The 12,736-nt window shown below is 40.7% G+C and overlaps 1 protein-coding gene across 1 annotated transcript; it reads right to left on the bottom strand.

The window, feature by feature from the left end:
• Window positions 1-229: 229 nt before the first annotated feature.
• On the bottom strand, window positions 230-10,798 carry ZMAT3 (zinc finger matrin-type 3). Its single transcript, XM_003209195.4, has 6 exons — window positions 10,778-10,798; window positions 10,188-10,513; window positions 8,253-8,372; window positions 6,322-6,488; window positions 6,109-6,209; window positions 230-5,239 (listed from the first exon to the last, which is right to left on the bottom strand). Exons 2-6 carry the CDS (start codon window positions 10,455-10,457, stop codon window positions 5,028-5,030), a joined length of 870 nt encoding a protein of 289 aa, XP_003209243.1. The 5' UTR covers window positions 10,458-10,513; window positions 10,778-10,798; the 3' UTR covers window positions 230-5,027.
• Window positions 10,799-12,736: the final 1,938 nt, after the last annotated feature.

Genomic DNA, 12,736 nt, shown 5'->3' with positions numbered 1-12,736 from the left:
CTCCTGAAGCCAATACAGCTCAGAGGAAGAACTCAGCCCCCTGCTGGCTTTCAGTAACAGTTCAAAGAGCTCTGATCACCCAAAGTAACAAATCCTACAATACTCCTTTATCACTGTATTAAAACATAATACTTACAGCCCCACTCAACGCTAGGCTAAAATCAATTCAGTTATGCACTCTCTGGCATCATAACACAAGCAGCAGCAAAACCAAACACTAAGGCCGTACAATGGTAAGAGGAAGATATTTATTATAGATCAAAGAAAAAAATCATTTTCATCAACTATTCCCTCAGGGGGGATCAACAGAACATAAAGGAAAGAAGGACAAATGTACAAAACCAACCTGACAAGAAGGCTCTAGATGAAACACATTCAAAGCACTTGCAAATGATCTTGCTGGACAGACGCAGAAGGAAATTAAATCATTCTTCTCCTGCAAAATACAGACTGAAAAACTGACTTTATTAAAAGAAAAAATTGTCTTGCCTTTACCTGCAGATATTTCAGATAAAGAGATATACATTTTAACTGAAATACTTTTCTTAAATAGAAGAAATTCCCAGAACTATTTAACTACATTTATTTGAAAACATTTTATCTTCGCTTCCAACTTCGTGCAGATGGTAAAAAAAAAAGGCTCAGCTCACAAAAATAGAAGCTTAGCTACTAGCTTCAAAGAAATCAAGTTGATCAAGTCAATACTTTTTCATTCTCTGTTAATCCCTTAGAAATCCTGGTGTTGGTTTTTCCATAATTGGCAATAGATGCCTTTCTCATCCAGAGCATCCTTGTATACAAAGTTGTAAAATTTAAGAGTTTTTTTTTAAAGAAGTGTATCTATGAGAAAATACCAGCAGCATGAAATTCCTGAAAGGTTTCAAGGCCTGCTCCTATCCACCAAAGTCCATGGATTTCAAACCACTTTAGCTGGGGCAGGAGCAAATCTTTACAGAGTAAGACACACATTCCTTGAAAAAGAAAGCAAAAAAAAAAAAAAGCCAACCTCATAACCTGAAGAGTGTTGAAACCCGAATGTAGAAGTAAAAAACATAAGTTTTAGCAATATAATTCCCCTGGCCCTAGCCAACACAACGTATTTGGCTAGAGTACTTCATTTACTCCAGACTTGGCCAAGATTTCCATTGGTTACAGTGAGAGTATTACTTAAATAATGAAGCAAAAGGACCTCATGCATTAATAAGCCAAAATATAAATCCATGCTATGGTAATAGCTTTCCTTTCCAACACCCTGTAATGAGCATCTAGAAAAGGAAAAAGGACAATAAACTTTATAGAAAAAACGCATTTTGTTGCGCTAATGAACATCTTAAGCAATGCCACAGAAGTTTCCAGGGTTCCTTTTGAGAAATACCAAAAAAGCAAAACATCAAAAAGAGACCAATGTTAGGCAAGATTACAGTGCACTTAACCATCAGTGCAGAACACAAAATAACAACTAATGCTTAAATGCAAGCAAAACAATATCACTTGAATACTTTTCATAAGTATATGGATTCCACAGTTTGCTTCCTTACCTTAAAAGAAAGGCTTAAAAATTCCCCACAGATATCACCAAGTTACCAAAGGAATCATTGGAGGGAAAAACCAAAACAACCAGACAAAAAAAAAAAAAACACACACCTAGAAAGGACATTTAAGTAAGAGCTGAAAGGAAATCCTAGTTTTGTTGTGAAAATAAACAAAGAATATCCATTGGCTGCACTGCTGTTTTTGTTTTTATTTTTTGCTGGGTTTATTTTTGGGGGGGGGCGCAGGGGAATGGGAAGGGGGGTGAGGATGGAGCTTTTTGCATCAAGGGAAAGAAAACAACACACCCATGAGAGCCAAAACATTTTCACAAATATATTAAATATCATTTCTGACCCCAAAGCAAAGTGCGATGCAATGTAGAGTTCACTACTTAAACAAAAACAACCTACATAATGCCTTAAATACTAACAAGTCAATTAGTGGTCAGCACAGTAAAATAAATATGAAGACATTGATTTGTATTCCATTTCTAGCAGCAAAGGTCATTAACCTACTGGCCAATGTGACAGTTTCACAAAAGTTCTACTTCTTGATTTTGATACTTCGATTATAACTAGAGAATATAATTTGCTGAGTCTGGAAAATAGTATTGCAGCTGTATGGTATCCTTCTCATCCCACAACACACATTCTGAACAATGATCTGGAGAACAGCTTTCCCAAAAAAATAAAACCACAACCCATCCTGCTTCTCATGCTGGAAAGCATGAGTTTGGATTGGCTTGAACCCTAATGATGATAGTGAGGTGTCTGTAATCAAGTTTCCTGTGCTAAAGGGAAAGTGGGATGTAGCACATTTGTACCAGGAGGTAATGTCACATGGAGCAAAATGAGTCTTGACACTTCTAGCAGCCACTCAGTCACAGGAGGTGAACAGTTACTGGAAATGCCAAATGAAGAGCAGGTTGTTGGGCTGGGAGCAGGAGCAGTAACCTAAGCAAAGAGGTGAACAGCTGATTATAACCTATGTGAAAGCAAACAAAAAGCCTTCTTGGTCCTCATTATAAGTACCTGCAGCTTCCCCAGCTCTTATTTTAAAAAGTGTCAGTTTTCTGCTATTAATTGCAGCCTGTGGAAAATACCACAGAATTTATAAATGCTTTAATTTACAGCAAGAGGGATGTTTAACTACAAAGCATGATTCATACTGATGAAATACTTAAGGTACAGCTAATCCAGCTCCTCCTGGCCCTGCACAGCGGTGTCAGACTAAGAAAACAAAAGTTCCACTAAGAGGAAACCAGCCCTTCAACAGCAAAAGATGAGGGGAGAAGGTTGACAGGAGATTTTTGCAAGGGGAATGTTCTTCAGCGTTGCAAATGTGAACTGTGGGCTGGATAGCATAGGAGAAATAAACAGCCTGTCAAAACTGCCTAGTTAGTGCCTTTCAGTCTGGGCTCCTGTTTTACCTCCTAATACACTCCTGTGCACAAAGCATATTTAATAGGGCTTTGCAGAAAGCAGAAGGAATCCCACTCAAGAGGATGTCTGCTGCCCTGCCTGTATCTGCACAGCAAGGATCAGCCAGGAATGATGTAGATTGCTTTCAGCTACTTTGCAAAAGCTCACCCTGCCAGGATATAGGAAAGCAGTGCTAAGGTTGCATGGCTACCTGGTGCTCAGCTAGCTAGAGACAACAATACTCAGTTTCTGAGAAAAGCATTCATTTTTGAGCAGCCAAGTGAGACAAGCCTTTCCAAAGTGAATTAAAAAGACTAATAAAAACTACATAGATTTTTTGTTTAGTCATTTTTCATTTTTTTTTTTTTTAAGGCAAGCAGATAATCCTTCTGGAATGCAAGAGACAGGGATCAGAATGGCAAAAAAAAAGGCAGGATTGGTTACCTTCAACATCATGCATCAGGTAAAGTTTATCCCTGGTAAAAGGTTAATGAAACTGATGGAGCTGCATTTAATTCAATCTACCTATGGAGAAGTAAGAGAGAAGGCGTGGTCCCTCCATTACCCCCTCCTCTCTGCATCAGCCACCAATGTACAGCTGTAGCAGTGCTGTGGTGAATAAGGTCCAACAGGGTTTAGCTACATGCTGCACTTGCCACTGAAGCTGATGTGACAGAAACATTGTGAGACGGGTTCCAATCACAGCTCCTCACATCTACCTAAACAGGTAGAAGCATGCCAGTCCTACTTCTACTCTTTATCCCCTTTCCACTTTTGCTTAGGAAAATTAAAAGAGACACATACTCTTCACTGACATTTAAAAATTTAAAAAGATGCTTGAAAAGTTTTGTGAATACTTCTGCATCACCAAAAAGTTGTTACTCAATCATCACTGGTGACATTCACATCCTAACTAACCTTAGATTTCTATGGTCCCTAAATGGTGAAATTCACATCAAGAAATGGAATTAAAACCCAGTTTGAGATGGGAAAAGAAAGAGGGGGGGAAAAGTTCATCTAATACAGGGAGCATTTCACCTTCTCTTTAACATCCCTTCGGCTTTTTCTAGGGAATGATGTGGAGGTGGGATACACTGACATCTACTTCCCAAGGCCAAGGAAGCCCTGCTCTCCCAGAGCAACAAAGCTGCAGGCCAGGCACTAACACTCTCTTCTACATCAGTATGCAAAGAAATTACAGCTGACAGTTCCTTCCAACCTATCCTTAACCCTACCCTATCTAACATGGAATCAGAGCACAGCACATCCCACCCAAGGTTTGCTTTCCAATTCACTTCATTAAGCCACCGAGACTTAACAGAGAGTTGAGCTACCCATAGTGCATTAAAGTACTCGGTCAACAGTACCAAGAACCCTTTTTCACTGTTAACTGTTTGGTAGAAGAATATTTCTGGATGTGGCTAATCAGCTGATATCTAATGCCAGATGTTCAGAGAGAAATCTGCAACACAGAGAAAGGAGTAAGAGGCAAGACCCTCCAAGATAGAGAGGTGTGCACAGCCTTTCTACAGGCACGTGAAAAGAATTTACTGTAGGCTGTAAGAAGAGCCACAATTAGCAATTTGTGGACAAGTACACCCCTAACTCACACATTTACAGGTCCCATTCCTGCTCCTCTTTTACAAGCTGTTCAGAGATTGACTCTGCTGGAGAAATACATTCTGGAGCACTACTCTGTGGCGTGCAAAGAGGGGAACAGGCTTTGCATGTGGTCTCACCCATGTGGTAGAACCACAGAAGTTTCCAGCACTTCTTCGGCTTTGCATATTCATGCAGAAGGCCGAGGAGAAAACAAAGTCCCCTCAGCCACTCAACACAATGAGGAGCCTTAGATAACTAGCAAACAAACATCAAAAACACTTCATGTCCTGCACAGTGTCATCCTGCCAACTATGATAGAAAAAAAATTTAACCATACCACTGAGTTTGCAGGTGTTACATGTATAGCTCAAGAGCATACTCCTATCAAATGGAGCACAAAGCAGGGCATGTGGCAAACAGCAGGCGAGAGACAAGCTGCTCTATTTGCAAACTACTACCACGGGCGGCGCATCATTGTACGTAGCCTAAGTTCTCCATCTCATTTCTGTACCGCTGTTCAGACACCTTGCTTTTATGCTGTTTGCTTTCTAAGTGCTGCCTGAACTCCATCTCCTCACTGGCCCCAGCGTTGCACATGGAGCAGTAGAACTGGCCACTGGGGGTGACACACATTGCCAGATCCCGAGGAATCCTCTGACGAGAGCGGGGATTGAAGTAGGGACCTGAGAAAGCAACAGAAAAGTCTATTTATCTATTTAAAAAAAGCTTGAGGCACCTCACTGACATCTTCAAATTCAACAAATGCATGAAAGGAAGCCACAGATTAGCTTCTTTAATTGATCATTTAAGTGATTAATTAGGTTTTTTTTTTAAATCACCCAACTCAAGAATTAGAAGTCTTTTGATTAGAATACTTTTGATTAAAATAAGCTGTCTAACCCAGTTAGAAGTCATCCCAAAATGACATTTGATAGAATTTTAAAATAAACGTTTTCCAAAGGATAATGACTGAAATGGCAATATTAAACCAAGATTCACCAGGAAGCAAGGTTTTAGCCAATATGTGCTCATAACACAACTTAAAATGATAAAGAGAAATAGATGCTGGGCTGGACACTCTAAAACACTTTAACAATAAAGAGGAAAAGTTAGCAACTAACACCTGAGAAAGGGTTCTAGGAACAGATGGTCTTACAGGGAGGCTAACACACTTTCTCATCTTTCTCATTCTGGACAGGAGAGTGCACATACAGGTTGCTGTGCTACAGCAGGAGTCAAAGCATCTGGTCTCTTGCCAAGAAAATAAAGCAGGAAAATTGTCATCACTTAGAGCAGCCCTACAGACAGGCCGGGCAGATGGTAAATTAAGTTACAAACAGAGAAAACAGAATAACAAGCAGGCTGACAAAACAAAGTAACTTTAACAGCTGGGAAGATATATGCAGACAAGAAGAATCAACAGAGCTGGAACCAGCTCCTTTAACAACCTGTCCCTGTTAGAACAGAGCTCAGAAATAGAAGAAAAACAAGTCTACTGAACATTCATTATTATTCTAAATATACAATAGAACAGGTGCGAACTCGCGATTACCTGTGTTGTTTTGAACTGTGTACATATTTCTTCTGTTCTGCATCATTTTATATTCATTCCCTTCTTTCCTTGTCCTCCGTTTGCCTAGTTCTGATGCATCCCTGAAGATTAAACAAATACAAACAGTTGCAAGTCCGAGTTTTCTGACAAAAAAGACTGCCAGAGATACTGCCACATGCTTTCAGCCTGAGCGTGAAGTTGAACAATACCTACGAGAATGAGTTATTCTGTGCTTCTGCAAGACGCAGCCGTTTGGCATGATTTTTCCCCTGGTAGTGAGCCTGTGCCACAGCTGGAGAACTAAATGAGGCATCACAAAGCTTGCAGTAATCATTCTCTGTGGCCAAGATCACTCGACCGCCTGGTTTACTGGATCCCATCTAGCAGCAAAGGGAAAAACACAATGTGAAACAAAGTTAAATTGTTGCAATACCTGAATCACAGTGTCTGAGACCAGTATCACCTTTGTCAGACAGCAAGAGCACTGGAATTAAAACACTGGGTTAGGACATTCCAGCCCCTACCCAACTGCTTTTACAAGGACAACTTAGTTTTCTTTGCCTCAGCTTTCCACAGCATCTTCAAATTCCTTGATATCTATATAAATTCCATGCTTCAGATAGAGAGGAAAACAATCTGAATAAACTCTGTATTTCTTCAACAGCAACAGCAGCTTGTTTACTTCACAGCAGTGAAGTAACACCGCTATTCCTGACTCCTGGGAGCCAACAAATCATGACTTTCATACCGAAGACGACTCACTGAAACGTAACAGCACTCCCCGCTCGTGTTTCCAGTGTAGCCAATCTCTCCATAGTATCCTGATGATACTGAGAGATAAAAGCAATAACAGAGTTACCAAATTTCTTAGCCTTGACCTTCAGTTGCAAGGACACCTGAACCCAAACTTCAGAGGGAAGATCCAGCCCCACACGAGGAGCTCCTGCCATTGGAAACAATACCTTGCCTGTCTCATCAGACAGGCACGCTGACTGGGACAGCAACAAGGTCTCCTCAGTGTTTGTGCATCTTCCAGAGAAGAATGCTCCGTAAACTGCAGCAGCAAGAGATTGATACAGCCATGTCACTGCAGCACTTGCAAAGTCCAGTTTCTTTTACGTCTCCTTTGAAACTGCAAGCTTACATGCTTATACACAAGCTTATACACAATTCTGACCCATGAGTTATAACATAAATCCTCACCTGGAACCAGAATGGCCATTTTATTGCCATGGACCATTCTCTCCATCAAAAGCAGCACCAAACACCCCAGCAAGGACAGCACCCACGTACCATCACCAAGGACAGGACTCAGTGCCCTCTTAAGACCCTGATTCAGCAACATGAGCCACAAAGCCATTTTACACAGGACTAAGTCTCCCTCTGGTGGCTCTGACAGCACATGTAACAATCTGCTTAGAGCAAATGCTTTCTGCTTTCGTACTGACAGAGGCTTAAAACTTTTGGAGATGACAGGCATAACTTTTATCCCTGCTGCTCAGCTATGGCTCTCTGCACTTTCACATGCAAGAGACAGGTTAGCTGCTAAGCCCCAAGACAATCAGAAGTCAAGAAGAACAAAGTAAACATTATCTCCTTTGCCTCTAACATGCCTGAGAGCAGATGGATTTGAATCTCAGAATGACCCATCCTTCCACTCACCCTGTACTCAGGAATAACCACTGCAGAAGGAGCAAGAAGAATTACATAGTAACACTGAACAATGGGTGCAGGAGCATCTAAGCACTTTTTCCACATAGGCTTCACTCACACAATGAAGGCATGATTTCGCAGAGCAGATCCACACCTTCATGCTTAAATCCAGCTGTAGCTATTTTCTTTTATACCTGCTTTTAAACAATCTTAATCAGCAGGACATCAGACTTACGCAGGAAACAAAGTATTTGCCATGCAGAAATGATCTATTTCAAGTTCAAAATTCTGCTGCAACAGCAGATTGGTATCTGTTCCTTCAAAAGAAAGCAAACAGCTCACAACAGTCTATAACCACCTTCCTGTGCCATCATAAGGAAAACTCCTTCCAAGCTCCTGCAGTAATCCTCAAAGCATGAGACCTAGTTATTCTTAATAAGAGTTAGGTTGCAAGCAAACATCACAATCTCAGTCACCTCCCCATGCCTTACCTGAGCTGGAAGGGAAACAACCTGAGGTGGCACAGGCTCAACTGAATTACTCATCCTGGCGGGTGCCGGGCAGCTATTGGCAGCATAGTAATTTCGGAGTTTCTTACTGTGGTTTTTACCCTGCAAAGAGAACTAGTTTAATCACTGTCCCAGTAACAGCATCTTACAGAAAAGAAGACAGAAATAAAAAGAAAAACGGCCAGGAAGACGGCATCTCAGGTAAAGGAACCATCACTCAGAAAACAGCACTGTGACTTTGAAAGATGCAGACAGCCCCCCCCTTTGCTCCAGAATGCTCACCAGCTAGCACATTGCACCTAATCTTCAAACAATTTTCTGAAACAAGTAAGGCAACAACTAGTTCTTTAATCTGTTTCTATTTCACTTAAAACCAGCATTTTGTGTTTTAAACATAAAACATTAACTGCTTTTTGATAAGCCTGAGTACACACATACATTTTCATGAAGCTGCGAATGTAAGATAATGCAAGAAACCAAACTTCTAAAAAAAAAAAACCTCAGCTTTGTGTTTTATTTTCTCTTGGAAAATATATACTGTAGTTCTTATTGGTGCTTTGAAAACTGAGAGAAACGTATAAGAGCAAGTGTATGTATTGTGGATATGTATTAAAGTATATGTGTAAAATAAATAAAAGTCACACATTTTTAACTACAAATGCACTTTTGCCTCACCATGAGAGAAACACTGCAGAAATCCTATGCTAAACTATAACAACCTATTCCTTTAGGGTCAGGAAAACATTATTTATTTCTTTAGGGCCAACAGAGCAAATGTGAGCTGTGGGCCTGGTATCCTGAAGACACAGAAAACCACCCTCTTGTATTGGGTAGTGAAGTAAGTTACCATAACTACATATTTCACAAACTTAGCACTAGGAAGGCAGGCTACCGATATAGGGGATGATGTAAGACTAAGACTTATTCAGTGTCAGCAAAGAAACACGCAAGTTGTTCCTAACCAATTTCAGAGAAACCAACTGACAGACTGAGCAAATGGAATTTGGTTTGAGCTGATCCAGCTGATACTTCCTGTAGCAATTGGACAGGCCAATACAGTGAGAAAGTCATTACAACAGAGATGTGATAGCAGAAGCACCAGCAGAATAAAAAAAGCATTATAAAGGAAAAGAAGAAAATCACTCACCCCTATCAGAAGATTACAGGTCCCCAGGGAAAAGCTCCACTAAGGAGGGATCACCAGAAAGAGATCCTTGCCCAGTAGCAGTCAGCCCTTAAATGAGTCTAAGAGGTGCAGCCAGGCACCACCCCTTCCAATCACACAGATGAATTGCCTTCACCTGTGCTCCCAGGGCTGACCGGGTCTTTTACCCAGATGCTCAATCTGTGGTTCAGGCCATGACTCAACACCCATACACTGTTCAAAGCACATGAGTGTTTGCATAAATACAGCCTTCAGCAAAGCAGTGGTGTGCATAGCCTCAGGAAGGAGGCAGTGACAAGCACATGGTAGCAGACTACTCTCCTAAGGGCACAGCTAGTTCTATCAAAAACATCTGTCCAGGCCTTACAAAAATCATGTTTGTGGAATTAGAAGTTCAGTTTCACTGGTAAGATGTAGAGGTGGAAAACAAAGAAAAAGTAGGTATGTCTACCTTCCCACTCATGCCATCTTAGTAGGACTTCTGTCTGCACAGAAAATTTTTTTGTGATTTGATCCTGTCATCATACCTTAAAAGAAAGCTCTGCTTCTTCTTGATGACCAACAAATTCAACCAAGGTGAAGCTATGTGTGTACAGTAGTTCTAGACACAGCTTCCAGTCCACCAGATGTAGCAAAGGTAGCTTCAGATGAGTTAATTCAAATGATGCTGCTACTGTATAGCCAACAGAGCACTCAAAACCCAATGAAGATGCAGCAGCCCTGGAATCCATGCCCCCTACTACTCTGCTTACCTGGTAATGAGCCTGGGCTTGCTGAGCTGAATTCAGAGTGACATTGCAGAGCTTACAACAAAGAGGCTTACATAGTTCCTCCAGCATAGGGTCCTGCTCCACCACCTTTGCAAGCTCTTCGTCTTGTGCGTGATAAAAGGAAGGCCCCAGTCCAAGTGATTTTGGTGGGGAGAGTGGTGAGGTGGCTCTGGGCCTTGTAGCCACTGACATAGGAAGAGATGAAGGTTTCTCAGGATGAGGAAGAAGTCCTGCTTGCTGTAGAAGAATCATTGGCCAAGACGACTGTGGGCATACTATTTCTGAAGGATGAGGAGTCCTCTTCCAATCTAGACCAAAAAGACACAAATGCTGAAATAAGTCACACTAACAACTGAGAGGACAACTTCTGCAACTGTATTGCATCTGCTTTATGCCTTTTTACAATACAGCAGAATAACGGATAACCACGGCAAGATATTAAAAAAATATGGGTATAAGAAACAGACAGTAATCTGAAACACAGCTGTTAGAACCCCAGGGCACCTTTGCGGGCACATGAAGATTCCTCATAGTGCCCAACTCAGAAGCAGACCCTGCCACAGCATACAAACCTCACCGCTCTGTGACTGCTAGAAGATGTGACCTCCAACACACACAGCACCTAAAGCTGGGTTAATAGGAATGAGAGGGACACGACCGTTAGCCACATCCTCTTCTGACAGCCTAAGGAGAAGCTCACTATCTAAAACATAAACAAATACTACAATTCATAACTACATGACACTACAGAAGAATTTAGAAAGAACAGAAATATTTCAAAGCGTATTTATTTTACATTAATATAGAATACATCTACACACATCTACATCATCCAAATAATCACAAAAATCTTCAGAAAAAATATCCCAAGGTTAACTTTTCTCATCTGAGTCAACAAGAAGCAGAAGAGTGGGAAACCACGTGAGCAGATCTCGTACACAATCATTTCTCAAGCGTCCCTTTCCCAAATCTTCCATAGCCTTGTGGAATGACCTTGAGCTACTTCTCTGCATTTCCTTTTCTATGCACAACCTACACAGCAGCCGTATCATCTTCTACAAAAATGGAGTGCTTATCCCATATTAACCTTTATTCTATTATTTCTTGGTTAATTCGAGTTCTTAGAACTAACGTTACATTTCCAACAAGCGGTTCTGAGAGGCTTATTTAATTAAAGTTTATAAATCACATCTAAAGCCCGGGATGAACAATCCCAGAATAATGCTGAGCAGTGATATTATGAATCGAGGCACAGCTACTTTTGTTAATGTCTTATTAGCTTCTTATCATAACAAATCCCATTCACTGTTACATTGCGGTAGACAGCTGCATTATCTGTGGTGTCTGCTGATGACTTCTAGCTAAGGCTGCATTGGTAGCAACCATGTCTGTGATGCAGGCTTACACTGTTAAAGCAAATAGCAAGCCACATCTGCATCTCAAAATAGGAGACTTCTGGAAGATTGGGGGAAAGGTAAATTAAATGCCACCTAGGAACTTTGGTTCTGAATTGCATTTGAAAATAGAATTTGACTTCAAAGGCATTTAGGACCCTGGAGAAGGAGACAGCATTTATCTGGGATAACTTCTGGGATTTTCAATCTGCTAAAATTAGCAGGAGATAAATACCATGTTGCATTCAAGCTCTGGAAAATCCCAGCTGATGATTGCATTTTTAGATCCTCTATTACCTTTGAAAGTCTGACCCCATAAAGATTTACATTCCATTAGGAAAAAAGAAAACATGGGATTAAAACTCTCAGGTGACATAAGCACTTCTGGAATTGTTACATCTAAACAATATAAGATTGGAGAAAGTTCAATTACTGCTAAAACTAGAATTAGGAACAAAAAAACAGCAAGAAAGAAGAGCGTGCATTGCCTTGGGAACAAGCTTTTGAATCAGTATCAGAGCCACTGGAAGTTTTTTGTTTTAAATTGCTCTCCACTGTCGAGACTTTCCAAAATTCCAGGAGGGCATGAACCTAACATGAATCAAATCATGACCACAAAAACAAAATCAAAAACAGCTTCATGAAAACTAAGTGAAACATAATGAAACAATATGCTGTACAAAGAATAAACAAGGAATGAGCATGGTGTAAGCCTCCCATCAGCAGGCCAACTTCTGCACTGCCACCCAGCTTCTCTCCAACTTCTGGCATAGGTTCTGCTAGATTAACAGAACTATGGAAGAAGTTTCTTCTAGCTTTAGTTTCTGCAACTAGTGCCTTGTAGACAGTGTAACCAATTTCAGTGGTGCTGATGATGGAACCAGTTCGTATTCACAATAGTTATACACATCACACCACAGACCTCAAGGCACTTGACATCAGCTATGCAAGTAACTAAACATGCCATTAAACTTCAGAGTTTTACTTCAATATCATAATGGGCCTCTTACCTTAAAAAGAGAGTCAATTATAGATAAATACTTCTGAGAGCAATATAAAACAACCTATAGTAAACGGCAATCAGGACCCATCTGCTTAATTTTGCATGAGTGCTTGTTGTGCCACATCTTCCATACT

The sequence above is a fragment of the Meleagris gallopavo genome, chromosome 11 (genome assembly GCF_000146605.3).
Source record: "Meleagris gallopavo isolate NT-WF06-2002-E0010 breed Aviagen turkey brand Nicholas breeding stock chromosome 11, Turkey_5.1, whole genome shotgun sequence".
NCBI lineage: Eukaryota > Metazoa > Chordata > Aves > Galliformes > Phasianidae > Meleagris > Meleagris gallopavo.
Note: the sequence above shows the minus strand (reverse complement) of the source record. Positions and strands in the feature narration are given on the sequence as shown.